Raw genomic sequence first — 27,585 nt, 5'->3', positions numbered from 1 at the left:
CTGCTATGTGCCTTGATGATGGTGATTGAGAGGAGGAGGGAAGAGTCGTGTGATGAGATTCGAGTGTTGACATCGCCGATCACAACATTGCGCCAGGAGCTGCTTCCGACCCCGGTCGGCTTTCGTTTCCTCCGCCTTTCGAGCATCCAACATTTTGCGACTTCACCTCGTCGACTTTATACACACGATACAGTCGACATCTGGAGACGGAGGGATCCGGCCTTCATTGACAGCGCATTCAACCGCATCCGAGTTGTGTTGTCTGTGACAGCGGCAATCCCTCCTTCGGAACGCGTTTCCCTCGCGACCAATGGCTACTCCAGTTTCAAGCACGCGTCTGTCGACAGTGGAATAGCGAGGTGTTCCTAGATCCAAAAGGTGCAATCTTCCGCCTTGAGAAGTATTTCCACTCCTGCTCCAATGGCGATAACGTAAGGTAACATCGGCCAATGCAGTCCCACTTGCGGCCATACATCACTATCGCCGTCGTTCTCTTCACGATGTTTGCTGCACAGACAGTCCTTTCTGCAGTTATGAAATTCTACATCAAGGTTCCCAGCATGTTGACCTCAGCTTGCGCTGCAGTCGGTACATGCAGCGCGCAATGCTCAATAGCAGCTAGTAATGTCAGCACCGCCTGGCATCCGCCCGCGCAGTACTTTGTGAACAACCTCACTTTGACTCTGAACAGCACAGGAACCTATGGCTTCGTTTATAACACCTCGCAGTCGCCCCAAGAGACCACGTATAACTGGTGCAACATGCCGCATGTCAACCCTACAACATATAAGACGCCATCTTCAGATTATAAGCTGGAATATGTGGAAGTCATCCATCGACATCACAAGAGGACTCCCTACGCAAGCAACACTTTTCCCGTGGAAAGCTATGCGTGGGATTGCTCGGACGAGGGCCTCTTCTACGGCGGCGAACCTCTTAACCCTGCTGGCCATGATTCTGCATCCACGTATTGGAGTGTGTACACAAGCGAGAGTAATCCATTCCCACCCCAAGGCTTCAACGGAACATGTCAGTTCCCGCAGATTACTCGACAAGGCCTGGACGACTCATGGGAGCATGGTGCAAATCTCAAAGCCGTCTACGCGGACCTCCTGGACTTCATTCCCGTCGATTACGACCCGGCCGCCACGACTTTTAGAGTAACCAACAATGTCATAACCTCTCAAGTCGCTTCGATGCTCATAGCAGGCATGTACCCAGATCAGTCTGGGAAAGATACACCACTTCTCATCCAGCCCAACTCGATCGACAGCCTTGAACCACGATACAGCTGTCCAGCGTCGGCCGCGCTGTTCAGCGACTACGGTGTCGGATCTTCTGCGGCAAATTGGACTGAACACCTCACGGCTTCTTCTGCACTGTTTTCTCAGCTGGACGATGTGAGCGGCGTAGATCCGGACGATAGTGGCTGGCACCAGAGCTTCGACCATTACTTTGATAACCTTTCGGCGAGATTGTGTCATCGGAAGCCATTGCCATGCAGCGTAAATGATACATCAGCCTGTATCGAGCAAGCAGATGCGGAAACAGTGTTCAGGTTAGGGCAGTACGAATACTCGTTCATCTACCGAGATGCGCCGCAGAGTTTGGAAGCGAGCATTGCAAGCTACGGAGTCTGGATCGCTGAGCTTGCTGCACATCTAAGACGTGCTGCGATTGGCGATGGCCAAGTCCGATACAGACACAATGTAGCGCATGATGGGAGCATCTCGAGGCTTCTGAGCATCTTGCAGATCGAAAGAATGGTGTGGCCAGGCATGGGCTCAGAGGTTATCTTTGAGCTCTACAAGAAGAAAGAGTGCCACTTCTTGAGAGTTTTATGGGCAGGTCAGGTGTTGCAAAGTAGTCATCCATCGTTCCGGAGCATGGACATGGTGCCATTGGACACGTTCTTGGCGTACATCGATGAGCTTGTCGGGCAGGGTGCGAAAAAGGTGCCTCAAATATGCGAGGCAAGTGAGGACTAGAATAGACCATCATACAGATAGAATACTCTCAAGACTTCAATGACGAAAATTCGTCGTCTAATCACTCGACGCGTGTCACGACTCACCGCTGGCGTTCCATTCTCAAGTAGGCTAAGTCCGTTTCTTGCTCGGCTAAGTCCGTTTCTTGCGCCAAACATCTCGAACTCGCGTAGCTGAAGGAGCCTCATCGAGTAAACAGACATCATCACGAATCACCCACCACACTCCTTCCTACCTCCCGAAAACACTGCGCGTCGCTGTCACTGCCGCATGACGGCACAGCAATCATGTCCAACACAGAAACGCCCGAGCCTGCGACCGAGCGCGCGACACGATCGACCACGGCGCGCAACCCACGACGACGAGCTCGACAAAGCGACAACGACACCTTACAGAAGGCTGCTCCTCGACGGAAACGCAGCAAAATAACCGACGAGACCTACGCGCCGCGGGACTCGACCGAAGGGCGGCCTCCGGAAGTCGACATCGATGCGAAAATAGACGAGGCCGATGAAGCAGGGGAGGTCAACAGTGTCGTGAATGGATCCATCAATGGACACACCTACGTTGGCGTTGGGACTGCCAAAGCTAATGGCAATGGACACCACCGACATCGACGTGCCGGAAGCGCTACTCCTGTGCTTGACGTTGAAATGCCAGTGCGAGGGAAGAAAGGCACTGTGAAGCGAGTGCATAGATCTGACGGCGCCACGACTTTGTGCTCAAATCAATGCTACAGTGTCAAATTACTCCCCAGTACGCCGAAGGAGCTCAAAAAGGAAGGACTCGAATATCGTGGCAGTATACTGGGCAACCATGCGCTGGCTATCACACAGGAAAAGGCACTCGTATGGGATTATACCGCGCACGTTGCTGCGAGCAATGTGCGCACCTTCAACATGCCTTTCTCGACGCGAGGAGAGCGCTTGCCATTCGGTGCGCTGGTGCCCAGCAACGGAATCGCTCATAACGACATGGGTCTCGTGCTCATTTCGGCAGACACTGGCAAAGTGGTCTTCTACGACTCTCTTGATCGCGCAACCTCGCTCGGCTTGTTCCAGGCGAAACGTGCGAGTGTAGATGGCACAATTCCATTGAGCGGCACCGAAGTGGTGGCAGACATTGTCCCTGCTGCTTACGCCACGTTTGTGGTCACGCTCAGCTCTGGGAGGATAGTATCACTTACACTGAAGGATATGACCGGTATGCCGAAGGTGCAGAGCCAATTCATGAAGATCGAGGAAGTGTCCTCTGGTGGTGTCTTTGGCAGCTTCAGCGGCTTCCTCAAGTCAAATTACCGGAGGGACCTGACAGCAGTTCGAACGAAAGAGATGGCACGTGGCGTTGTGCAGGTTGTTGGGCTTACGGCCAAAGCAGAGGTGCTGCTTTGGGAGCTGGAGTGGTCTGGCCGCTCTCTATACATTTCCAGCCACGAGCTCAAAGAGACGATCGTGAACGAGCTGAAGGATGCGACATCAGCTGAGCTTGCCGGGCAGGCAGAGTACGCTGTTGCACTGGACTTTGCGATCGCGGACAAGGACAACACGGGCAGCAGCCAGGCATTAGTCTCTACCGGCTCCAAACAGCCATTGGACCTCTTCATTCTGTTGCGGATCGGGACTTCAGACATGACCCAGTACGTCGTAGTGGAGATTTCTCTTCCGGGCGATGGCAGCTACAACATCGAGCGTGTCCATCAGCTCCAAAGCTATTACAGCGACAGGCCCCTGTCCCAACACCAAAAGGCACGGCTAGTGGTACCAAAGCCTGGCCACTCATTCTACGCCGTATTTGAGGATACCGTTGTCCTTGCTGCGACGGTAGATCTTGTGGACGACAGCCCTGAAGCTCAATTGCACGCATCCTACCTACAGCAGGATCCGTTTGAGGATGCAATCCGGCTAAGGTCAGACAAGGACCTAGCTTTTCTCGGTGTTAGCGAAGAACCGTCTCGGGCGAATCATGCTTCAGCGATTGCATTTGTCAAAGGAGCTGGTCTTGTGCGCATTTCAGCAGCGGAGACAACATCTATTCCCGGAGGAGCCCGTATACCCGCTAAGAGCAGGATCGAACAGGCTGTCTTCTATGGTGTATTGCAGCCCGATAACATGCTCGACCTTTCGCAGCAGAAACGATCCGAGTATAGCATCGAGGAGATTGAGGAAGCGGCTGTGGTTGTCTCTGAGGAGATCTTGCGTGCAGATACAGGGTTCCCTACCATGATCTCGCCAACGCCAGCTTCTATGGAGGTCGGACTCGCCACGAAAGCGAAAGCGCTGAAGGCCTTGGTGACTTTCGTGACCAGAACTTATCCCGCTCTTCCGAGAAGGACGATGTGGCAATTGCTCTGGGACGCCGAGAAGCTTGCGGCTGCTCAGCAGCTGTGGCTTGCTTTCGAGGAACACGTTGCTCTCACAATCAAGGGAGAGAAGCGCAAAGCGACTGTGATGGACGAGCTTGCGGCTTGGTTCGAGCACAACTTCGACTTCTATGACCGACCTGAATTGGCCAACGAGAATGCAGTGCGGCGATTCTTCGCTTGTGGCCTAAATTACATGGACAGGCTTTTAACGAACCTGCGACTCTTGCTACAGGACTTCTACGACCAAGAAGAATGCCCTCCGCAAGAGGGTCTCAAACGTGTCATTCAAGCGGACGACATCTGGCTCAGGGCTTTGGAAACAGTTTTCAACTTCCGCTCTGAGAACTGCGCCGACTATGGTATACTGCCTGAACTAATTGACGATGGAATTCTAATCGATAAGGCTGAGTATGTTGATCTTCCGGAATTCTGGACCTCCTCTCTGAAGCTCGTGGACAACACTCTGAAAGTTGCAGATCTGTCGCGTGATTTGACTCAGAAGTGTTATCAACCTGAGGAGCTCGACGCTGATGGTCACGCAATGGTCAACGATATCGCAGACAACAACGCGCGACTTGTGCAGATATATTGCTTGCAGGCTCAAGAAAGCATCAATTGGTACTCTTCCCGGCCGGATAAGAGACAGCAGGAGATCGCAGATAAGATGCTACAGGAATATCATCAGGAGCGCTACGCGCAATGTCGTAAACTGGCTACTGTTGGCAGAGCGGAAGCTGGCATGCTATTGGCTGAGAAATACAAAGACATGAACACATTGGCCGATATGATCATTGCCGAGGACCAGTACTTGTACGAGTACAGTCAAGAACATGATGCGGACAAGACGCAAATTGCCCAGTTCTCCGCAGATCTACACAGCAAGATCCAGCGATACTTCCGCAAGTATCAGAAGGCCTGGTCAGAAGCCTTTTTCGACAAACTGTTTGAAAGCAGTGCCTCAGGTGCTAAGCTCTTGCGAGCACAAAAGGAATGGAAAAAGCCTCTTGCTGAGTACCTTCGAGGACACCCTAGCAGAGCGAAGTTGTGCTGGATCAATGACATTACAGCCGAGGCCGATTACGCGCATGCCAGTCAGGCACTTGCTGAGTGTGCTCAGGTCCAAGAGACGAAGCTGTGGAGCAAAAAGGTTGAGCTGTCGTTGTCGAAGCTGGCACTGCTCGCTGCAGAAGAGGCTGGTACGGCCCCCAACCCCGAGTCAAAGACGAACGGATCAGCCAAGTTGCACCGTTCCCCGCAAGACGAGCTCGCTATCCTGCAGGTACAGGAACGTGTTTTTAAGCACTTCACTCCGGAAATCCAGCTGTCCGTTGACGAAGATGCCGAGCTCGTGAACTGTATGGACAAGTACGGCAGACACCTAGATAGGAACTCGGCTCTATGGGGCGTGCTCGAACACGGGATTGCGACCATTCTTCGACATGGGATCCTCGAAGTTGAGGAGCTGATCGACACACTGACTCTGATGTCCGTAGTCATTGACAGCGCCTCAGACGTCAACCTTCAAGGCTCGGAGACACTTCAGGCTCTGATCGCGTTGGAAGCAGCGGCGTCTTCACTTCCACCTTCTGGCTTCGAGACACTCCTGGCATTGATCTGGAAGCGAGCATACATTTACGACGACTGGAATTCACCGGATCTTCAAATCCACAAAAAGCAATCTGATGAGGAGCGCAAGGGCGCCATTCAATTCTCTACTCTGTGGCAAACTCTGCACCACGTCTTGGAATCCGAAATCACTACTAAGCCCGACGCCCAAGTTAGAATCTTGACGCCTTCGGAGTGCGTGGGCGCGGCTTGTCAACCTGAAGACTTGAGCTACCGTTTTCCAGAGCCGGACATCCTGGATCCTATTATTCACGAACTTCGCGTTCAGGACGAAGTTTTGTCGAAGTATGTCACAGACCGCGGACTTGACGCGATCGCAGCTGAGGCTGAGCGGGACGTTCGGCAATTCTTGATGGCAAAGGCAGACGAGGAAGCAGAAATGCGGAAGCAAGAGAGGCATTTGCAAGAGTCGTTTGCTGAGGACGGTGGGCTACAGAAGACGAATGGGCATGTCAATGGGCTGAACGGGTACCTTCATCACGAAGAAGAAGAAGTGGAAGAGGTCGATGATGGAGATGTTGAGATGGAGTGATGCGGATACGGGTTGCTGGGCTCTAATCGAGATGCTGACCTGCAAGAACTGCTGGCCGTGCCTCGAGAGATGGTATTTGTCGGGATACTCACTGGGCCACCATCGCCCTCTTTTCCTTCATGCGGCAGTTGTGGTTATGGCAGAAAAGCGAAAGACGTCCGTTCGAGACGGCAGGACAGCGGGCTTGATTTTCTTGTTTGTACGAGATGACCACAGACAGCTTGTAGCCTTTACCTAGACAAGGGAAATGTATGATCGAGGCCACGAAACAAGTGGCTTCGACAAAACAGGCATTCTGCAGACACTTGGTTTCTCATGCCGTTTCTCCTAATGTTTCAACGTATGAGCAGGCCAGATGAAGATCTACATTGTGCTCCTTGCATCCCAAAAACCTCCGTATGCGTCGTCAGCTGTGAAGTTACGTACTCGCACTCAGTACGATCATCTCTTCTTGAGAACTATACGGCCAGAGTGGAGACCCCGAAGAGTCCCCGCTACAACGAGCCCGTTATGGTTGTCAGTAGCTTGGAAGAATAGGAGAATAGGGAGTTTCGAGAAATAAGCTTGGATCAAGCACTTACGTTTGTGCCACCAAGACGCAAGTTCGTCGTTGCTTGTTGAGACTAGTGCAGCTGAGACCTTGTTGAAGATCATGGAGAAGGAGAGCGGATATATCAGCGTCCTCGAACGGCGATGTAGCAGCTGCACACTCATTCAACCTCTCTTCGTCCACTCCAAACACATTCAAGAGCCACACGACAGAAACCCCATCGACCACCAAAAATGAAGTTCATCCTCAGCACCCTCCTCCTAGCCTTCAGCATCGGCTCAGCAACAGCCGCCTCCTTCGACGACCTTCCACCGTGCTCAAAACAATGCATCAAAGATGCCATCAAATCTTCTACAACTTGTGCCGAAACAGACATCAAATGTGCTTGCGCGAATAAGGACAAGATTCAGCAAGCGGGTGCTCAGTGTGTTGTTGCGGCTTGTGGAATGGATGTTGCGCTCAGTAAGTCTCTCGAAAGGAACTCAATGCTCAATAGTTTCCCTGGCTCGCATCGGTCCTGGGAAAACATTTGCTGACTTTGAGGTCCTTGTAGACCAAGTTGTGCCCGCTGTAGAGAATGGTTGTAAGGCGCCTTGAATGGATGATACTCCGGGACTGCGACTCGAGAGTGTATCAAGATCGAAGTTGGAGTAGGAGCAGACGCCGGAGATGCGGAGGAGCGATGTAACCTACTGGAAATGTTAGCGTATACAGCACACCGAGCGGAAGAGTGTTTGTCATCTTGAATTTCTTCTCAACCTCGTCTCAATTGTATCGAAGCCCTCGAGGCCTGCTGCTGTGATTGATAAGCTATCACAATCCGTCTCCATGAAAAAATGAAATGAAGGAACTCCCTGCGATCGTGAACGAGACTTCAGCTCGATTTTTGGCATCTTCTACTGCCTCTTCTCTACGCCTCGTAAGTGCTAAGCACAGCAATTCCTTGAGTTTAAAATGCAACCACCCAACTCCGCGCTCATAAACATGAAGCAAGCAATTTCTGCTTTCGACGCTCCCAATAGCGACGTGTAGGACGACTGCCCTACTATGCTGTAGTCTCAGTCTGCACCGTCTCGGACGTAACACTGTCCGGATTGCCTGGTTCTACCTTGGCTTTCTTCGGATCGGGAGCGACCTCATTCGCGCCATCTCCGCCGTACGTGTTCGTGACATCAGTCATGGCCGGTCTTTTCGCCGCACTTGGTGGTTTGTAACCAGTACTGTTACGAAACCCTGCCCCTCCTTGGGGCATACCAATCTTCCGACTCATGTCTGCAGCAGGATTGATGTAGTTGGTCGCGTTCGGTCGAGGTGCAGCACTCGTCGCGTTGACAGCTGGGCCAGCAGCAGCAGGTCGAGAGCCTCCCGCGCCACTGCCAGGTTGTTGACTTGGCACAGTTGCGGTAGGCTGTCCACTTGCGAGTTGTTCTCGACGGACTGGCTTTGATACGCCAGGGTTCACTCCCTGCGTTCTCCGTATTGAAGGACTTTCGGCGTGTGGATTGAAAGCGACGTTCGCTTCGGGTTTTCGTCCGGAAACGAAGCCTAGCGTAGCTCCTGCGGGTATTGTGTTAGACTCTTCTGGCTGCGGTTGTCCGTTGAGACCGTTCTGCGGTCGAGGTTGAGGCTGTGCTAAAGGCGACCCAACAGCATTGCCCGATGATGGATTCGAGCGTGCCCCATCTGCACCATGCTGGAGATACGTGTTGCCATTCTGTTGTGGTTGCGGTCTCTGTTGATTTCCTGGTGTCTGTGGTGGCAACATACGATTGGCTGGCTGTGCAGCGTTCTGTGGAGGCCGTTGCACTGATTGTGGCTTCTGTGGGGCTTGCATCCCGTTGACAGGTGCAGGAGGCTGTATGTTCGGCGGCCTCGTTTGAGGCATCGAATGCGTCCTCGATATGGCTTGTCTTTGCGCGTTTTGTGGACCATTGGCTGCTCTTTGCAAATGAGCCTGCGGTCCATTGCTGACCTCGGAATCGTCAAGTCGCACTTCATCAGGGTGACTGAAGTCAGTCTCGTCGAATTCTGTCGCTTCTCCAAAGTCGTCATCGAACTCTCCCGAGCCGACAGACGCTACAGACTGCATGCTAGTGTTGCGTTGTGGTCCGCCTACCCGCTCTGATGTTGATACGCTCTGCGTGACCGGCTCCTTTTTGATCGGCGCATAGTCTGGGTGCCTATGCAGATTTTGAGCATCCCATTTTGAGGGCGCTACCTTGATCTTGGTGATCTTCTGCAGATAGTCTTTGTCGTATAAGCAGTTGCCGAGCACGTTCCCAAAATTGCGCAACGCTCGTTTCATCGCGTCTGTTGCAGCTTCTTTCTTCGCCTTCTCAAAGGCAGCGGCTTTGCCTTTTGCGTTCTCGCAGTGCCCGTAGCCAATATCCTCATGAAATGTGCCATCCTTCAGCGTGACTCGCACTATTGTCGACAAGCCAAGATTGATCCTGCCAGACTCTCGGTTTTCGTCCACGAAATCGATCTGAACGTTCTGTATTGACGAGCTCCAGCCATTGAACCCAAATACTTCATTCGCAAGATTGATGACCTTCTCTGCTGCCAGATAGTGCACCTTTCCCCCACCGGCACCTGGTCGTGTGGAAACGTACTCGGGACCCAGCTGCTTGTCCAGTCTGCTCTGCAGTGTGGCTATTTCCTGTGCTGTAAACTCGGACATGCGTGGTTCGGGCTTGATGAACGGGTTCACCGTGTTGGCATTGTCGCGATGCTGGTCGCCTGGCCTGCATGATGTTAGTGTTTGGATGAGTTCTCAAACGATGGGGTAGTACTCACGCAGGCATCGTGGGCTATCGCAAATTCGGTGAGAAGATAGCGAGCATCGTATGGCGGGCGGTAGTGGTGTGGCGAATCGATCCGCTCGTCTGCCTGGCGTCTGTTGATGATGAAGTCGCAAGTCGCGTCGTGGGACGCGTCGCTTACGTTACTGCTTCCGGAAGTGAGATCGGCGCCTGCCGAAAATGCACGTGCGCAGATTCCGGTCTCCCCTGCCCGCTGGAGTGAACATGTTCCCATCTTTGTTCGCCGCGAGTGAGATTCAATAGACCGAACGCATATCCTCCACGCTTGGCTGGTGTCTACTTCTCGCCATCACAGGAACAGCTGCGCCGCGGTGTATTCTCGTGGCATCCTGCTTCTCCGCCGGCGATTTCATCCTGGCCAGCGCGGCTACAACTTCGGACCCTCGAAACTCTCGGGACCAAGCTTTATACTTACTGCGGCCGGACTTCCAGCGAGGAAACGTAGCAACTCGCCCATCACATTCGCACTTCGCCCAAATCTTGCCGTCTTCACCACAGCCCAATAGAGACAGCCTTGCGACCCCGAATCCGACTGAAGCGCACATGTGCAGAGCCCGATGAGCCGTTGATTGAGCTGCCACGTCAGCTAGCGACCGCCATCATGGCACACACACGGAGTCCACGAAGGACACGCTTACGTTCCATCATCACATTTACGAGCTTATTCGCCCTGTCATGGCTGCCTTCAGCGTTCGCGGCGGCGAAGTCTGCAGCAGACTACTATGTCAGCGATCTTCCGGGAGCACCAGAACCGAAGCTCGACACGTGGGCAGGACATCTGGAGATTACGCCAGAACATCATGGGAATCTCTTCTTCTGGTTGTTCAAGAACAGGCATATTGCGAATAAGCAGAGAACAGTGCTATGGCTGAATGGAGGGCCAGGCTGTAGTAGCATGGATGGCGCCCTGATGGAGATAGGGCCATACAGAGTGACAAAAGACGGGAAACTGCGACTGCAAGATGGGAGCTGGGACGAGTTCGCAAATGTGCTCTTCGTCGATCAACCCGTGGGCACGGGCTTCAGTTATGCGGACACCAACAGCTACGTTCATGAGATGGACCAAATGGCCGATCAGATGGTGCAGTTCCTCAAGGCTTTCTTTGAGATATTTCCGGAGCACAAGAACACCGATGTAGGTTTCACCGCTACGCAAAAGGTTGAGCGTTGCGATATGATATGCTAACGAGCGGAACAGCTTTACATCGCAGGTGAATCTTATGCGGGCCAGTGGATTCCCTACATCGCACATGCGATCTTGGAACACAACAAGAAGAACCCGAGCGACAAATGGAACCTCGAGGGCCTCATGATCGGCAATGGCTGGATCTCTGGACCTGAGCAGTACATTTCTTTCCTTCCCTTCGCCTATGAGAACAACCTGATCACAGCGGGCTCGGACACAGACAAGAAGGCACTCGAACAGCAAAAAGCGTGCATCGCTGATCTGGATGCTGGGGCCAAAGACCACGTCGACAGCGGGATCTGCGAGAACATTATGCAGTCACTTCTACGCGACACACAGAACAGCAATGGCTGCCTCAATATGTACGACGTCAGGTTGAGGGATTCGTACCCAAGTTGTGGCATGAATTGGCCTCCGGACTTGGAGTGGGTGAAGCCGTACTTGCGCCGAGATGATGTCAAGCGCGCTCTTCACATCAACCCGGACAAGAAGACTGGATGGGTGGAATGCAACAACCAAGTCTCATCTGCTTTCAACGCACGCAATTCGAAGCCATCAAGAGCGCTCCTCCCAGGCCTGCTCGAGAAAGTTCCAATTCTTCTGTTCTCGGGTGACAAGGATCTAATCTGCAACCATGTGGGCACCGAGAACATCATCAACAACATGGACTGGAACGGCGCCAAAGGTATGGAACTTTCGCCAGGCGTTACAGCACCACGAAGAGACTGGACTTTCGAGGGCGAACCGGCCGGTTTCTATCAGACCGCCCGAAATTTGACCTACCTTCGCTTCTACAATGCTTCGCACATGGTCCCATTCGATTACCCCCGTCGCACCCGAGATATGCTTGATCGATTTATGGGTGTGGACATTGCTTCTATCGGCGGCACTCCAGCAGACTCACGAATCGACGGCGAAAAAGGCAAGGAGGTCTCTGTTGGCGGACACCCCAACAGTACTGCGGCCCAGGAAGCCGAGGCGGAGAAGGTGGAAGCCGCGAAGTGGTCAGCATATCAACGATCAGGCGAGATCGCACTTTTCATCGTCGCTGTCGCAGCGGCTGTGTGGGGATTCTTCATCTGGCGTGACCGCCGGAAACGAAAAGGCTACAAGTCAGTCTTTGGCATGGAGCCTTTCGACGATCGTGGACCTAGCGGCGGCCTTGGCTTGGATCATGATGCGAGACGAGCCGAGCGTGATGTCGAGGCTGCGCGAGACTTTGACGAGGCTGAGCTGGACGACATGTCGCATGCGAACGGCAGACACAAGGAAGAGCGGTTCAGCTTGGGAGATGACGAGGAAGAAGACGATGACGGGCGGCAGTACGGTCGACCTGCTAATGGACATGCCACAAAGTAGACTGTTGTTACTGCATATGTAAGAGTTGTTCAGCATATTTTGCATATAGTTGGGCTATTTGCAAATGAGAAATGTATCAAGACCTCGGTCTCTTTCCGGACGCGCAGACATTCAATGTGGAGGAAGGGACCACTGAACCTTCAGGAGAGACTTGATTTTTCCGCGCTCCTCGAATGATGCGCTACGCAAGACACAAATTGGTCTCGAAACAACAAAGACCCGCGACGAACTGGCTGACAACTTCGTTGGAGTCAAAAAATGCCCAATTTCCCGCGCGGGAGCAACCAACGGTTGGATCGACTTCGCAATACCGAAGAGAGAGTGTTTGTACCAATTCAATACCGACGTCTAGACACCGCTCAAGAACGGAGTGTATGCTGTCAGAATCTCGCACGCTGCACTTTTGGCTGCAGGAATTTCTTCACCCTTGATGGCGGCAATGCGAGTCAGCCAGGAGTCGTTTTGTGATTGAGGGATGAAGTTAAACGCAGAGGGATATAGGCCAATCTGGCATTGCAAAAGCAAGCGCAGGCTGTGGCAGCATGCTTTCTTCAATTCTCGAGTCGATGCAGTCAACGAACGGATGGCCTCAGCTGAAGTTTGGTTCTGGCATCGTGTTTCAAATGAGAGTCAAGCCACAATCATGTCCACCTTTCGAAGGTCGATTGCCGACTGCTACGGAACCATAGAATTTCAGTGCAGAGCGTCAATACGCACAGCTTCTCGTGGAAGTTCTTCTCCTCCCGCTCCACTCGACGCCTCGCTTCCACTTTCACGACGACGTAGAGCAACCTCAGGAGCAAACGCCGCCAAACTTTCCAACCCACCCAACGCCCCACGCGCAAGCAAATGGCAAACATCAACCAACAATCAATTATCCAGAGAAAGACTGCTGAATCATCATACACTTCGGCACCTTGGTGCAGTCGTGTTTGATAGCTTCCGGCGGACAAGTTCCCGCTGAGTTTCACAAAGCAACCCCAAACTCGAGTGCGAGTCTAAACACACAAAATCAATCTACCATTCCCGGCGAACAAGTTCTCGCTGTGCTCCTTTCCTTCTTGGCCTTTTTGTACTGCGATACGCCTTGCAATCCGCTGCGGACAATTCCTTTTTTCGCACGTTGAAGAGAGCGCAAGGAGCGCGAAGAACGAGATACTTTTTGAGTACATACAGAAATGGCTCGACACTGGAGTACGGGGTCGTGCCGGCGAACAGAGCTCCGAGTCGCGCAAAATGACCTGGAGCGGACACTGATCGTGTAAGTAGCTATGCCTCGACCACAGAAGGAATGAGTGGCACAACGAACAGCGCTATCATTTCTCAGCTATAAAGCTATCAATCCATTCAATCCTCATCGAGTTTCTCAAGAAATGTCCTCACTTCTGCAGCGCAAGAAAACAATACGCAACATCTTCCATCTTTACCGCAAGATTCCAAAGACGGCACGAATTCGAAAGGATGTCTTCACCGTGCCAAGACTTTCACATGCAACAAAGTGCAACACATAAGTGTCTGCTAACCGCATCTGCAAAGCTACAAGTACGCAGAAGGCCGATGAGAAGATACTTGACAGCCGACGTCCCTTTTTACAAGATCCAAAGGTATGGTATAAGGAATCTATAGCACTTTTGCACAAATATGCATATCTTTCATAGTATGCACTATTGATCGTAGAGTTGAAATGACGTGTTTGCTTCACTACAGCAAAAGTCTGGTTCAGAGTAGCATTCTGATGTGACACAATTCCAAATTCTCGGTGAGAAACAGTCTGGTTAGTTCAAGCGCTATAGTGCTATAGCAACTGAGAAGCATGTGCTAGCGCGGTTCCGTGCCTGCGTTCTCTCTAGATAGTCTACAAGCTAGTCTGTAGCATTCGCGTTCATGTCACTTCGTGCAAAGTGAAAGAGTGAGCTGATTTGGATCCTTTCTTGTGGCGGTTGGTTTGTGAAGAGTAGAAGCATCGCGAGATGATGTCGGAGAGGAAAAGTCACATGACAACATGGGGCGATCAAGAGTCCCTCTGAAGACTTCAGCCATAGTTCCGCTTCATCAAAGTGGCTTCTCATTTTCGTTCTCAGCTTCCACATTAGAACATTCCACACCCGCTTCGGGATCAATCTAGCGAGTTTTGGATGCATTAGCACGTGCGGAAGTTCAGCACATGCCGGCGAAACTGGACCTTTCGGGACGAGAAACCAAGCCCCGCTCACGCCTTTTCTCCCTTGTGCATGAGATGAAGTTAAAGTAGCGTGCAAATGGTCGTGTTCCGGTTCGTCCGCTCGATTATCTGGTCTTGGGCAGCTAAAAAGTGCCCTTACTATCAGAGACTTTTCGCCATGTGCGTTCTGCAAGCCTTCCGCTTGGTCGGACACATAGCTTGCGCCATGATCTCATACCAGTCACGACACCTAGTTCGGAAACTGCTGCTGGATGTACCGGTGGTGAAGGAGGTTTTCGGCTTTTTTTTTTAGGTCACTTTGAACGAAACGTGCTCCGCATCGTGAACTTCACTGACGAGCGACACGTCGGTCAAGATGGACCATGTGCCTGAACATTTCCGAGCCCAAGACTCTCGTGCGTCATGCGGGCGGACTATGAGGTGTGCCCTAACGGTGTCGCTGGACACGATCGCTGTAGTTGAGCGCCACAAGCTTGGCGGTTCCTCGCTCGATATTCGTGTCTGCGCGAGATTGTGGGTATGTCGTGAACAGCGCGATGTCGACTCCGATACCATCGAGTTTGTCGTCACGAGTCTTACATTTGGCGGCATTGTGCTGTGTATTGGCAACAAGATGCGTAGCTGGAATGGAGGTGAAGTTTCGATACCACGGAATTTGACTTCTCGGAGTCGCCGGATGCCACGTGCGATTGCATCGCAAGCTTGATTTTCGGTACCGGGGTGACTTCACCTGCAACTTGGGTCGGCATTTTCTCCACACCATCACGTACTGACTTCAGCAGCCCGCTCGAGCGACGCAGACCAGCGGAAAGTTACGGTTGTGCTGCATAACGCTGATGCATCGTGTTGGGTGTCATGCGATTAACGATGTTGTGAGAACGCCGAGGTTGATACCTGCAAGCCACCCATCACTAGTCTCTGCCAATGTGAGTAATACATGCAGGAGACCGCACTTGGTGCTCGGCTGACCTTGCCCATGTCACCGTAGACGTGATGGTACCCTGCTTCACATGCGACGTTTCAGTAAGCCTTCACGGATCCAGTATATGACAGTCGCGGGAAATGCTTCACAAGTGAAACGATCGAGGGCGCAGGCGAGGTCCACGACTACCATCGAACAGTTGTCCTCAACTGACCGCAATTGCGCGTTGCGCGTCGCCGAAAGTATACCTGACACATCAACACTGCCCATACGCAGTCGGGCGCTGCTCCGAGCAGGATATGCAAGCCATCCGAACCTTGGGCCACCTTCGCTGGTCCACGCAAGCTCCTCAAGCCCGGCCACTTCCACCTCATATCAAAAGAGAATTTGTGCAAACCGAATCCGGCGACCTGGAACTTCTCGTATGTGAGCCGAAGTCAGGCCAAGCAGCCAAGTCTGGAGTCTTCTTCGTCCATGGTGGATATGGCTCAGCGGGAGTATGGCTCGAGTGGATGAATTATCTTTTCGAAAACAACTACCCTGGCCGGTTGTACGCGTACAGCGCCCGGAACCATGGAGCGAGCTTCGCTGTTTCGTACCTCGATATGGTATTCCGGACTTCTCTCAATGCCATCGCGAGTGACTTGACAGCTTGCGTGAATTGGGCGGAGAGCGATAACGAAGGTGGCAAGCTTGTCCTCGTGGGACATTCCTCGGGCGGCGGGCTCTCGCAGTACTGTCTGGCAAAAAATTTAGTCACTGCCCATGCTTTGTGTCTAGTTGGCGCGATTCCACACTTCGGGATGCTAGACATGTATTGGAACTGGTTCAAGCATGATCCATTCTTCCCGTTGAGAAGTATGCTCCACTTCGGGCATCCAACGTCTCCTCTTAGTACGCCTGACCTTGTGCATGGTGCGTTCTTCGGCCGCAAGTACCCCCAGCAGGAAATTCTGAGCTTCATGCGGTGGATACCTTGGTATGAGTCAATGGGATGGCCGGTGGCGATGTTTGGCAGCTTCGTGGGCTGGCTGATGGGCAAGAACACCTGGCTTGGAGTGTCTTATATCTTGCGCAATATCGAACTTTCGAGAAATGCATTTGAGCGGGATGCCGTTTGTGTGCTAGTGGGACTCCAGGATATGCTGTTCGATATGAGGGTGATCAGGCGTGTTGCGACCGAGTATCGAGAAGGACTTAAGAAAATGCGCGAGAGCCAAGGAGCCTCTGTCGATGCGGGGTTTTCAGGCGAGCTGGCAGAAGTTAGTGGTGCTGTCTGTGAAAGCAAGGGTGGCGTGCGAGTTGTGTTGATTGAGGATGCTGGACATCATGTGCAGAACGACGTCCAGACAGACATCGCTGCCGAAACTTTGCTGTCATGGTTGAAGCAGGTCTCGTGATCCAGGATCCCGGTAAAGAGGTGGTCATGGTTGTGTCCGGGGTGCTGTGGCTAGTGCACAGCCCCGTCTATCGGCATCTGGTCGACTTCTCTCGTTACGGTCGAGGACAGTTGTTCGCAGACGAAGCATGATTTTGTTCAAGGGATGCATGTTTATTTCACACGAGGAATGGGGCGGATAGAAATCTGTTGGCAAGTTTCGACCTGTGAGGGCTGTTGAACTGATCGAATGTTCGAGACCATTCCATCATCACATGCCAACATGTGGCCCGACATGAGTGAAGTTGGAGTTTCGATTGCCACCGTGGCCGATTGGTCGCATTATCAAGGCCGACTTACGGGTGAGTTGACCGGATACGTAAGCACCAGGGCTTGAATGTTCATGTGACCAGAAGTCGCGTCATCCGCGTGGTGCTGTGCTCGGCTCTGCTTTGCCCAGCTTAGTATGATGTCGTAAAGTTGGTGCTAAGCTCTTCGCTACAGGGCCGAGCATGCCAATGATTCCAACACGCGAGAACCAGAAACGCGGTAAGGCGTTCACACTCGATCGCGCATGGCTCTCAATACCTTCAGGATTGGCCAGAATGCCACGCGAATTTAAGCAGTGCTCGAAATGTGGATGTCGATCGAGATAGCGTTCGGCATCGACAGTCTCGGTCGGTAAAGCTGTAAGTAGGCGCTTCAGCAGGCGCAAGAACTCCTGGAAGCGCAGTCTGTGCCGAGGACCAGAGCTCATCAACTCTTCTGGAAGGAAAAGCTTGTCATTGCCTTCGAGGCTTTGGCCTTAGCCTGGAGGCGGAGTGAAGTCAATTGTGCATGTAGGGCTGGCGCTGTAAAGCCACCGTGACCACGTACCACACAGTAGCGCAGGATGCCGTCTTCGACGGGCAGCAATTTGTTCAGCTAGCGCAAGAAGCCATTGAAGTACTGGGCTCCACGTGTCGAATTGTTCCCAAGGCGTTGTACCAAGAGGTCCCTCTGAATCGAGCATGCAAACGTCGCGATATCACTTTGCAGAGGATTCTGTGCACGTGTCAGCTTGCGTATGGAAAGCTTGGTGGGAAGGGCTAGGCGAGCATGCCGAGACTCTTCGCCCAGCGCGTAGATATGCGAGGCCGTCTTGTAGTACGCGGTACGAACACCGCATCCGAGCGGTGGGTGGCAAACCAGTTGTCCGCGCAATGCGGATGGTAAATTGTCAGCAGTCGTGAATGCTGTGGAGAGATCCGAACGTGAGGTTGTTGTGAAGTTCGCCGGAAGCGCCAGAGCCCGACCGCGCGCTGACAAAATGCGAGGAAGGGAAGGATCGCTCGGTCTTAACGCTACTTGGCATTTGTGTCGCAGCTTCCTGGGGAACATCGTTTCCGGAAACCTGCCCGACCATCATCTTCACTCTTTCACCCGCCAAGCAATATATTGTCAATGGCTCTCGGCGTTGTCATGTTCGCCAAGCGAGATCACGCCAGATACACGTAGTCGGACGACACCGCTGCCAGTTCCCTTCGCTTGAGTCGCTGTGGACAGATTTCGCTCGAGGTCGTTGGGAGTCGGCAAGCTGGAGGATTTGCCGAATGCCGTCATAACATCAGGAACGACCCCCGTCATCATGCACGTCGAACTAAGCTTTCCACCCTGGCCAGTCTGTGGCAGTACGTGTGGCGCGTTCAGCAACCGCTAGAGAGCCGACCTGGACGTTGCAAGTGGACACGAGCTGCGGAATGCTCTGGTAAATGCTCGGCGCTGCTGGTCCTCTGCAGCGTCGCCAAATCGAAGGCCATTCCATTGGATCATGCTGGGCCCACGAAGCCAAGAGCACCAAGTGTCCAAACGTAGGTGAGGGATCGCCACACGACAGCAGACGCCAATAGTTCCAGCATCCGCGTGCCGTGGCAGCCGACAGTTAAGCTCTTCTCAGGGTCCTTCTGCAGGCTTCTGGTCCGTCACTTCACAAGCGCTACTAGACCAACCTACGAGGCCCCCGCCATGACCCATTCCGGCCTCCTGCAATGACCGCCAAGCGGGCCGCGATGCCACAAGAAGCGGCAGGCACTCGAGCCTGCTCGATGTGCAGATCGGTGTGCCTTGTCAAGCTCCTTGGCCCTGGCTCAGGCTGTGGCGGCACTCATAGAAGAATAATAATAGTGCAGTACCGGCAGCCCGTACACATAGCAACGTGAGCCACAAATCCATACCCTGCTAACTGCATAGTTGTTCTTGTCCCGAAGTTTCCATCAGACCCGAGCCACACTGCACTGCACAACCCGTTGGTTCTCTTCCGATCTTAACTTTGTTCTTACCACAACCACACTACCTATGAAGACGCCCAGTCGTCGATACTAATGAGAGGGCTGACATGCCTCCGCGACCAATACGACCAAAGAACGAACCGTTGAGCTCAGAGAGCAGTGATATTGGAGACGGCAAAGGCGGAAAGAGGAAGGCAGTTTCATCAGCATGTATCCCGTGTCGAAAACGCAAAAGCAAGGTGAGTTGCTGGTATTGGGAAATGCAGATTGGTAGGTGCCATATTGGCTGACGATTCTGCAGTGCGACGGCAACGTCCCGGCTTGCTCGACGTGCATTGCAGTATACCGAACGGAGTGCAGCTACGATGCGGATTCGGATCACCGGCGAAAAGGTGCACTCAAGCGTGACATTCAATCTTTACAGCAACAGAACGATGCTCTGGATGTGATTGTCGCATCTCTGAGGAGCTTGCCAGAGAATGAGGCCATTGCATTACTCCACAATCTTCGGAGCGATACAAATCCCAACGTACTGGCCGATTCCTTACGAAGCAATGTACGACTTCCACATAGCTACGCTCAACAGACTTTGGAGGCAGACTTTGCGCAGCAAATCACGACGCCTACGAGCGCAACCTCTACAGTACCACCCTCGCTCTCCCGCGATAACTCTGGAGAGCAATCCCACAGGGGAAGCGTTTCGTCGATACCCGAACAGAGCGGTCAATGGCTGCGAATACCTCACGATGCAGAGTTTATCGAACATCTGATGAGTTTATACCAGTGCTGGATTCATCCATTCTACACGTTCCTGTGCTGGGATCACTTTACACACGATATGAGTCGAGGAAGGACCGATTACTGCAGCGCGCTGTTAGTCAACGCTGTTCTGGCCTTTGCCTGTCACTACTCTGACCGGGCGCTGGCTCGTACAGACCCCAGCAACCCATCAACAGCAGGCGACCACTTTTATGCAGAAGCGAAACGCCTGCTCGACAGCAACGAGACCTCAACGCTAACAACAGTGCAAGCCCTGGGCATAATGAGCCTGCGAGAGACATCGGCTGGGCGAGACAGCGATGGCTACCGGCTGGCAGGACGGTGTGTGCGCATGGCGCTCGAGCTCGGACTCCATCTGTCGGTCATCAAAGATGGGATGAGAGAGCGCGAGGCCGAGGTGCGAAAAGTCACATTTTGGGCCGTGTTCAACTTGGAAACGTTAGTATCAAACCAATGCTCAACATGGCCACTCAAATTGACAGAATCCAGAACATGCTCCGTGGCCTTTGGCCGACTTTCGCAGCTACCTCGCTCCGCGGCAGACATCGACACGCCCGCCGCAAATGTCCGATCCGAGACCATGACTTGGCGACCGTACGAGGACACGAATCTCCCTCTGAGCGCGAGCGCTGAGCAACCTGCACGAACAATGCTGTTCAAGGACCAGCTCAGCAAACTTTCAGAGCTTGCCAGCGACATGGTCAACACCTTCTACGCCCCACGAGAACGCTTCACCAGCCGAAAACTCGCCGCGACGTACGCGCAATACCAAGCGTGGTATCAGAATCTGCCAGACTGCTTTCGTCTGGAGAACACGTCACTTCCTCACGTGCTTGTGCTACACATGTACTACTATGGCTGTATACTTCAGTGAGTATCTAACCACTTCGTCAGGCAGATCTTGTTGGGTGCTGACAATGCCAGTCTGTTCCGACCGTACATCAGACTCGACCTGCGCGCCGCAAATCTTTACCCCCGCGACACCTGCACGTTTTGCGCGAACGAAATATCAGCGCTCATGAACGCGCTGCGTGCAATGTACGGTCTTCGCCGTGTTACCCTCGCCGTTACCAGCCTGCTGCTCTCCGCTTCGACGATCCACCTTCTCAACCTTCCGTCCGAACAAGCAGCCAACCATTTATCGCAAGCGCTGCATGACCTGGAGTCGATGTCGGTGAATCACAAATTCGCAGCGCGAGCAGCAGAAATCATTCTGGCACTTTCCAGCAAATGGAATATTGCTCTTCCTGAAGCCGCGGCCGCGATTGCAGTCTATCGAATGGGCAGTGGCACAGCTTCACCCCCACCGAGTTCATTCTTCGCCGCGAGCATACCACGAGAATTATCAGGCGGATCTCAGCGCACTCGCTCGGGCGACAGTGCGAGCATTGCACCCTCTGCAACACCTCACAGAGAGTCTCCTTTCCTGCCGCCTCAACAGCAGGGCCCGACATCGGTTCCATTCTTCTATTCTGACCCGACCACGCCTCTCGACGAGCGAACAGCACAGGCAGCGTTCTGGACACCTTTCCCGACGCAGGTCATGCCAATCGCTCAGCAAGATCTTGGCCTGGGTGAATTTTCTGGATCGGGCGGGCAACAAGTTCACAACTGGGCCATGTATGGCGGTACAGGAGCATCTCAAACGGTCATGGACAATCGACATCACAGCGATCCTGGGCAGGACCACCATATGGGAGATATGGACGCTTGGAGTTGGGGTTGAGGGAGATGCTCAAGGTCTATTGAGGTATTCTGGACATCGAAATTGCCTGCCACGTTGCGAGTGAGGACCCCTGGCTTGAGCGGCAAGTCCACCACCGAGCCGGCGTGTGCTGGAGTACAGCGGAAGCTGGAAGGAAATGAAAGGAACAATGCTCTTCATCGGTCAATCTACAGCTGGGGAGCGGGCATCAGCTTCCGCGGCATACCGGAAAAGATCTCAAAAGTCAAAGAGAAGGATCGAATAGAGAGTTACTTGGGATGGACGTGGATCATTGCAGTAGCATGGAAAATAAATAAAAGGAGAAGAAATTTGACTACACGGAGCAACAGGACACTATCGCAGAGAAGAGGGAGAAGATCGAGAGCGGACACAGCACAACGAGGACTCCGAGAATGACATCAACAATAGTAAGAGTAAGGAGGACTGGAGCTGGACTCCAGCTCTTACCTGCTCTACAACCCGCAAGCTGATGGGATGAGGGGCAAAGTACTCTATACGCATTGACGGCGTTCTATATCATGATGATCTGGTCTGAAGAAGAATCGGAGGTCATTTGCGAAGCATATTCTGGGAGGATTTATTTTTGATGGCGAAATGATACCAGTGTTTACGATCGTACCATAGTGAGAAGCTGAATTGCATAGTCATGACACAACTCTGACAACACACTCTGATCCCGCATTTATTCACAACAGCATTTGATAAGTTCTGCCCGGGCATTGGTATTCAGCTGCCCAGCAATAAAAGGAGCATAGCAAGTGCCCAGATGTCCAAGACTCAGGCACGCATGGCGGGTTCTCGGCACGCTCGTTCGTTCAGCAGACCTTGGCTTCGCTTCCTCATCGTAGGGCTGCTGATCTGATCTTCAGCCTTGTCTGGCCAGCGGAGCCACGGCCGATTAGAGTTTCGCCATGACATATACTTTGCTTGCCGTCGCGCTCGGTCTTGGCAGATGCCGAGTATTCGTACATGCAGCGTATTTTGCATAAGACATCTCCGGTGATAGAGTTCGGCTGAGCCGTATTTGCATACGACGACGATCCACCACGAGTGGATTGTGCTGCACGTTTAGCGAAGATGTGAGATGGCAGCGTTGCTGGATGGAAGTCGTTCGAGCTGTGAGGTTTTGTCAGCGGGTGAAGTGCAAAGCCGAGGCGATGATGACATGGGCGACAAATTTGAGCTCATCCGTAAGCAACGGAAGCAAATACACGCCCAAAACAACATCAAAATTACCAATTGTGCGCCACGCTGCATGTGAAGAGGACAGACACGATACGGCCAAGCATCACCGATCTCCCGGCAAAAGCACGCGCTCCGTATACCACTGTCTCACTCTTCTGCAGAGCTGCTGGAAAGCACCACGATCCCTCGATGCAGTAGAACGTCATCTGCATAACTATTACCACTACACGCTACCTCACCTCCCTCTCGACCCCTCCAACCTCCGCCAAAGTGTCTTCACCAACTCCCCTCCGCCTCTACGCCTCAGCCAGCAGGTCCTTCCTCACCACGGCTTCCAATTCCAGCAACCGATTGTCCTCCCTCACCCGCCACTTCACCACCGCCAACCCCACCATGGCGCCCATCTCCAAAGAGTGCGACTACCTCGTCATCGGTGGCGGCTCCGGTGGTCTCGCCTCAGCACGACGCGCCTCAGGCCTCTACGGTGCTAAAACCATCGCAGTAGAGAACAAACGCCTCGGTGGAACTTGTGTGAACGTGGGATGTGTACCCAAGAAGGTCACCTGGAATGCTGCAGCATTGGCTGAGCAGATCAAAGAGTCCCACAATTATGGTTTCAGCGTCGAGCAGACTGCTCCTTTCGACTGGCCGCGTTTCACGCAAAAACGAGCAGCATACATCAAACGTCTGAATGGCATCTACGAGAAGAATCTCAAGAATGATAAAGTGGAATACTTGCACGGCACGGCGACATTCAAGGACCCGCACACAGTGAAAGTGGCATTGGATGATGAGAGTGAGGTGGAGATCAAGGCGAAGAAGATTCTGATTGCAGTGGGAGGACACCCAAACTACCCAGACATTGAGGGTGCAGAGCACGGAATTACGTCAGATGGATTTTTTGAGCTGCCACAGCAGCCTAAGAAAGTGGCCGTTGTGGGAGCTGGATACATTGCAGTCGAGATGGCAGGCATGTTCCACGCTTTGGGAACGGAGACGCACTTGTTCATTCGACATGACAAGTTCCTGCGAACGTTCGATCCGATGATTCAGGAGAAGGTTGTGGCAGAGTATGAGCGACAAGGAATTCACTTGCACAAGAACTCCAAGCAGACGAAGCTTGAGGACCTACAGACCGGCGGCAAACGCCTCACATACACCGATGAGAACGGCGATGGGATCCTAGATGTCGACACCGTGCTCTGGGCTATCGGCCGAAGTCCCGAATTGGAGAAACTCAACATCGACGCTACAGGCGTGAAACTGAACGAAAAGAAGCACATCCCCGTTGACGAGTACCAAAACACCAATGTGGACCACATCTTCGCCCTAGGAGATGTCTGCGACAAGAACTTCGAACTCACACCCGTCGCCATCGCGGCAGGACGTCGTCTCTCCGACCGTCTCTTCGGCGGGAAAGCCGACGCCAAACTCGAATACGATAACATTCCATCTGTTGTCTTCTCGCACCCTGTCGTTGGAACTGTCGGTCTGACAGAACCTCAGGCGAGGGAGAAGTATGGTGATGATGATATTAAGATCTACCAGGCGAGTTTTACGGCTATGTATTACTCTATGATGGAGCCAGAGGATAAGGGTCCCACATCTTACAAGATCATCTGTCAAGGGAAAGATGAGAAGGTCGTCGGTTTGCACATTTTGGGTGCTGGCAGTGATGAGATTCTGCAAGGATTTGGCGTGGCGATCAAGATGGGTGCTACAAAGGCGGACTTTGATCGTTGTGTTGCGATTCATCCAACAAGTGCGGAGGAGTTGGTCACGATGAAGTAGAGGAGGAAACCAGTGCTGAGGCCAGAAAGACGAGGCACGTCGTATGTGCTACCGAATGCACCTTTTTACGCTAGATGTTCATAGACATGTAATGAGAAGACAAACGGATTGCCATGAAGGCTTCTGAAGTTCTTTCTTTACGAGGATGAAAATATTGCTTGCTGGCAGAGATGTGAAAGAGCAAACACTGTAGGAGCAGGTGTGTGGATTTTTCGCGCGTGGAAAGTCTTTCCATTCCCATCCGCAGGGCGACAAGATCCCTCGCGGCTCGCTCGCTTGCTCCCTGCTGGCTGCTGTGTCACAGCATGAGAAACAGAATCCTCATCATAATGAATTCGTGGCAATTGCTCGCATGGGAGAGATTTCCCGGCTGGAGCTCAGGCCCACCACAGCATGCTCACAGGAATCGAGGCTTGCAGATGCGATCGATATCTCATCACTTGAGAGCAACAAATGATGTCGCTCCCGCAGATAACGCAACATAGTGGAGGAAGCAGACGGGACAAGGAATAGACGAAATTGGAATTCTCTGGAGCCGGGCCCGAGAACCCGTCTGGCGGAAGAGTTCGGCGTTGTTGAGGTGGCGGTACTGGATATACATATTGATCCTTGTAGGTTAGATATAAATGAACGCGAAGCTTTGATTCCATTCCGTCGTAACGTAAGTGATAGGTGACAATTAGCGCCGGTAGGAAGCGGAGCCTCCGTGTGGCATTGCGAAGAGGCGGTTGGGGACAGATTGGAATATATTGAGCAATGTGGCGAGCGCTGGGATGATAATGAGGACGAGGAGAACGTGTAGCGAGTTTGATATGGAGTCGGAGAAATTTTGTCATGTTGGAATTGTTTGAGAGCCGCCGAAGGCGCCGTCCACACAATTATTTCTTTGACGGAAGGAGCTGCAACAATTGACATGGCTGCCGAATTGCTGACACTTACAATCCTGTCGCTCGTATTGACTAAAAACCACACTATTTTTCCAAGAATCCCCCCCCCCCCCCCCCTCACAACTCAGAAACCATCGTCTTCAAATTAATCCCCCTCTTGATCCTCTTCCTGTCCGCTTCTCTCTGCCACTCACATCCCAAGCCCTCAGCACACCCATACGGAACTTCCTGCCTCCAACGAGCATACAACGCCGCTCCTCTCGCAGCCGCATACACTGGCGGAGCATACGCCACAAGCGAAGCCCTCAACTTCGATGTCCTTGCTGTATACGGTGGCCCCAGACGGTCTCCCAAAGCCTTCATGAGAGCTTCACGGGCTTCTGGTATTTCGATGGAGTCGCCAGCTAGTAAGACCAGAGAAATCGGGTACCCGGTATCTCGCTCTTCAGGCACGAGTTTTTGTTGTAGTGCATCCCAGTAATCTGCTTCGGAAGAATAGTTTCCCATCATATCTGTCCCGACTTCAGGATGCACAGCAGAGTGTTCACGCGACCATGGCGTGGTGAACGGAGCGTTCAAACCGACGATGGTGGTGTAGAGTACAGTACGCGATAGCGAGACGAAGTATACCGTTTCCCAGGTCATGTCTTCCAAGTTCTCTTCTTGACAAATGTGCACGTTCGTGTAGCCTGAGCAGAGGTTGTAGCCATTTGCGCCAAAGGTCGCTCGGCTTTCTATTAGTACTTTTGGCTGAATGGAGTCAATGTTGGGTTTGTGGAGCCAGGACTTTAGGCCTGCGAATTCGATTGCGTCGCCGATGTCTTCGTGTGATAGACCAGGTAAGAGGGGATGAGTGACGACTATGTGTGCTTGGTCCAGGGTGATCTTCAGCTTTGCTTCGGTTTCTTGTTTCACTCTTCGAATCATGCTGCCAATGATGCCAACGTTGAGAGTACTAGGTAGACCTCGAAATTTGTTCAATCGCCTTTGGAGTCTCGAAGAATATGTTGCTTGATCTTCCGGAGCTGTGGACAGCTGCAGCATAAGGCTCGTGTATTCCTGCGGTGCCTCGACCACAGCTCCATCTGCGATCGCGCCACCATAATAGCGTACACTAGACGTACTGTTATTTGGTCAGCGCAAGTCTACAAGAAGACTGGCCCGCAGAGCACAAACGCATATGAGAATGAAAGATCTATGCCGATGCCTGGAGCGTCGTGTATTGCCACGGGCAAGCAATCTTTACAGCGTGGAGTCCCGATCATACCGGTGACCGGTGCTATCAACCTAAACAAAGCCAGGAGATTCATGATTTGGTACATGCACTGTTGTCGTGCAAATATGCCCATCGCAGCAATAGGCAGGTGTCTGAACGGACCCGTGTTCACAAGTGCCAGCTGGGCCAAGAGTGATTGACCCCTCCATGCAGCCACGTTGTGAGTACAGCAATGCAGGACTTTTGTACACACGCATCAATCCATTTCTCAACCGTGTCGTTACTGATGCAGGAGGTAAACTTGCACGCTGTGAACATGTCGACCAAGAATTCATTCGTGCCTCAAGAGAGCATCGGCCAGAGTCTGCATCACAACGGCCATCTAGAACTTCTTGTCGGAGGGATCGGCACATACTTCACTGCGTTCGTTGTCATGGCAGTCCAGAACATCCATGTTTCTTGGTCGCGGATGCGTTGTTAGAGGTGTCCACGGCACGGAATTGCGAAGGCGGTCAGCAATAGATTGCAATATGACGTCGCGCTAGGATGATGACGAGAATGTAAGTACAGCGGCACACTCGAAGGACATGTCGTATTTTTGGGATGTCCGAACGACTGCGGGAGGCGCTGATGGCGTTAACGCGGTTGTCGCCCAGCGGGGTGAGGTCTGGGTATTTGCGATGTGTTGCTTGGCAGCTCATGCTGGTCTTGCGAAGGATTGGAATGCTGTGCAAGTCTTGCTGCGATGGTGAGGTGACACAATCTTGATCGCTGCTCCATGACCGCGCAGGTTTGTGATATCGTGCATGCGGGGGGGAGAAGTCGG

The 27,585-nt window shown here is 52.7% G+C and overlaps 10 protein-coding genes across 10 annotated transcripts; 7 read left to right on the top strand and 3 right to left on the bottom strand.

The window, feature by feature from the left end:
• Positions 1-500: 500 nt before the first annotated feature.
• RHO25_007154 (uncharacterized protein) lies at positions 501-1,988 on the top strand (the record flags this gene model as incomplete). Its single annotated transcript, XM_023597925.2, has 1 exon — positions 501-1,988. One exon carries the CDS (start codon positions 501-503, stop codon positions 1,986-1,988), a length of 1,488 nt encoding a protein of 495 aa, XP_023452205.2.
• Positions 1,989-2,275: 287 nt separating this feature from the next.
• RHO25_007153 (uncharacterized protein) lies at positions 2,276-6,508 on the top strand (the record flags this gene model as incomplete). The annotated part of the gene is made up of 1 exon (XM_023597924.2): positions 2,276-6,508. One exon carries the CDS (start codon positions 2,276-2,278, stop codon positions 6,506-6,508), a length of 4,233 nt encoding a protein of 1,410 aa, XP_023452124.1.
• A 783-nt stretch (positions 6,509-7,291) lies between these two features.
• RHO25_007152 (uncharacterized protein) lies at positions 7,292-7,655 on the top strand (the record flags this gene model as incomplete). Its single annotated transcript, XM_023597923.2, has 2 exons — positions 7,292-7,520; positions 7,612-7,655. The coding sequence occupies 2 exons, from the start codon at positions 7,292-7,294 to the stop codon at positions 7,653-7,655; spliced, it is 273 nt and encodes a 90-aa protein (XP_023452204.1).
• A 448-nt stretch (positions 7,656-8,103) lies between these two features.
• On the bottom strand, positions 8,104-9,862 carry RHO25_007151 (uncharacterized protein; the record flags this gene model as incomplete). Its single annotated transcript, XM_023597922.2, has 2 exons — positions 8,104-9,802; positions 9,855-9,862. The coding sequence occupies 2 exons, from the start codon at positions 9,860-9,862 to the stop codon at positions 8,104-8,106; spliced, it is 1,707 nt and encodes a 568-aa protein (XP_023452129.1).
• A 619-nt stretch (positions 9,863-10,481) lies between these two features.
• On the top strand, positions 10,482-12,425 carry KEX1 (Cell death protease; the record flags this gene model as incomplete). Its single annotated transcript, XM_023597921.2, has 2 exons — positions 10,482-11,015; positions 11,079-12,425. 2 exons carry the CDS (start codon positions 10,482-10,484, stop codon positions 12,423-12,425), a joined length of 1,881 nt encoding a protein of 626 aa, XP_023452128.1.
• Positions 12,426-15,828: 3,403 nt separating this feature from the next.
• On the top strand, positions 15,829-16,929 carry RHO25_007149 (uncharacterized protein; the record flags this gene model as incomplete). Its single annotated transcript, XM_023597919.2, has 1 exon — positions 15,829-16,929. The coding sequence occupies one exon, from the start codon at positions 15,829-15,831 to the stop codon at positions 16,927-16,929; it is 1,101 nt and encodes a 366-aa protein (XP_023452874.1).
• Positions 16,930-17,328: 399 nt separating this feature from the next.
• On the bottom strand, positions 17,329-17,664 carry RHO25_007148 (uncharacterized protein; the record flags this gene model as incomplete). Its single annotated transcript, XM_023597918.1, has 1 exon — positions 17,329-17,664. One exon carries the CDS (start codon positions 17,662-17,664, stop codon positions 17,329-17,331), a length of 336 nt encoding a protein of 111 aa, XP_023451999.1.
• A 1,617-nt stretch (positions 17,665-19,281) lies between these two features.
• On the top strand, positions 19,282-21,680 carry RHO25_007147 (uncharacterized protein; the record flags this gene model as incomplete). The annotated part of the gene is made up of 4 exons (XM_023597917.2): positions 19,282-19,413; positions 19,476-20,392; positions 20,444-20,824; positions 20,879-21,680. 4 exons carry the CDS (start codon positions 19,282-19,284, stop codon positions 21,678-21,680), a joined length of 2,232 nt encoding a protein of 743 aa, XP_023452873.1.
• Positions 21,681-23,258: 1,578 nt separating this feature from the next.
• On the top strand, positions 23,259-24,656 carry GTR1 (GTP-binding protein gtr1; the record flags this gene model as incomplete). Its single annotated transcript, XM_023597916.2, has 1 exon — positions 23,259-24,656. The coding sequence occupies one exon, from the start codon at positions 23,259-23,261 to the stop codon at positions 24,654-24,656; it is 1,398 nt and encodes a 465-aa protein (XP_023452127.1).
• A 1,004-nt stretch (positions 24,657-25,660) lies between these two features.
• Positions 25,661-26,853, bottom strand: RHO25_007145 (uncharacterized protein; the record flags this gene model as incomplete). The annotated part of the gene is made up of 2 exons (XM_023597915.2): positions 25,661-26,666; positions 26,720-26,853. 2 exons carry the CDS (start codon positions 26,851-26,853, stop codon positions 25,661-25,663), a joined length of 1,140 nt encoding a protein of 379 aa, XP_023451998.2.
• Positions 26,854-27,585: the final 732 nt, after the last annotated feature.

This window comes from Cercospora beticola, chromosome 4, assembly GCF_033473495.1.
Source record: "Cercospora beticola chromosome 4, complete sequence".
Lineage (NCBI taxonomy): Eukaryota > Fungi > Ascomycota > Dothideomycetes > Mycosphaerellales > Mycosphaerellaceae > Cercospora > Cercospora beticola.
The sequence above is the reverse complement of the archived record's forward strand: the minus strand, read 5'-3'. Positions and strand labels throughout refer to the sequence as shown.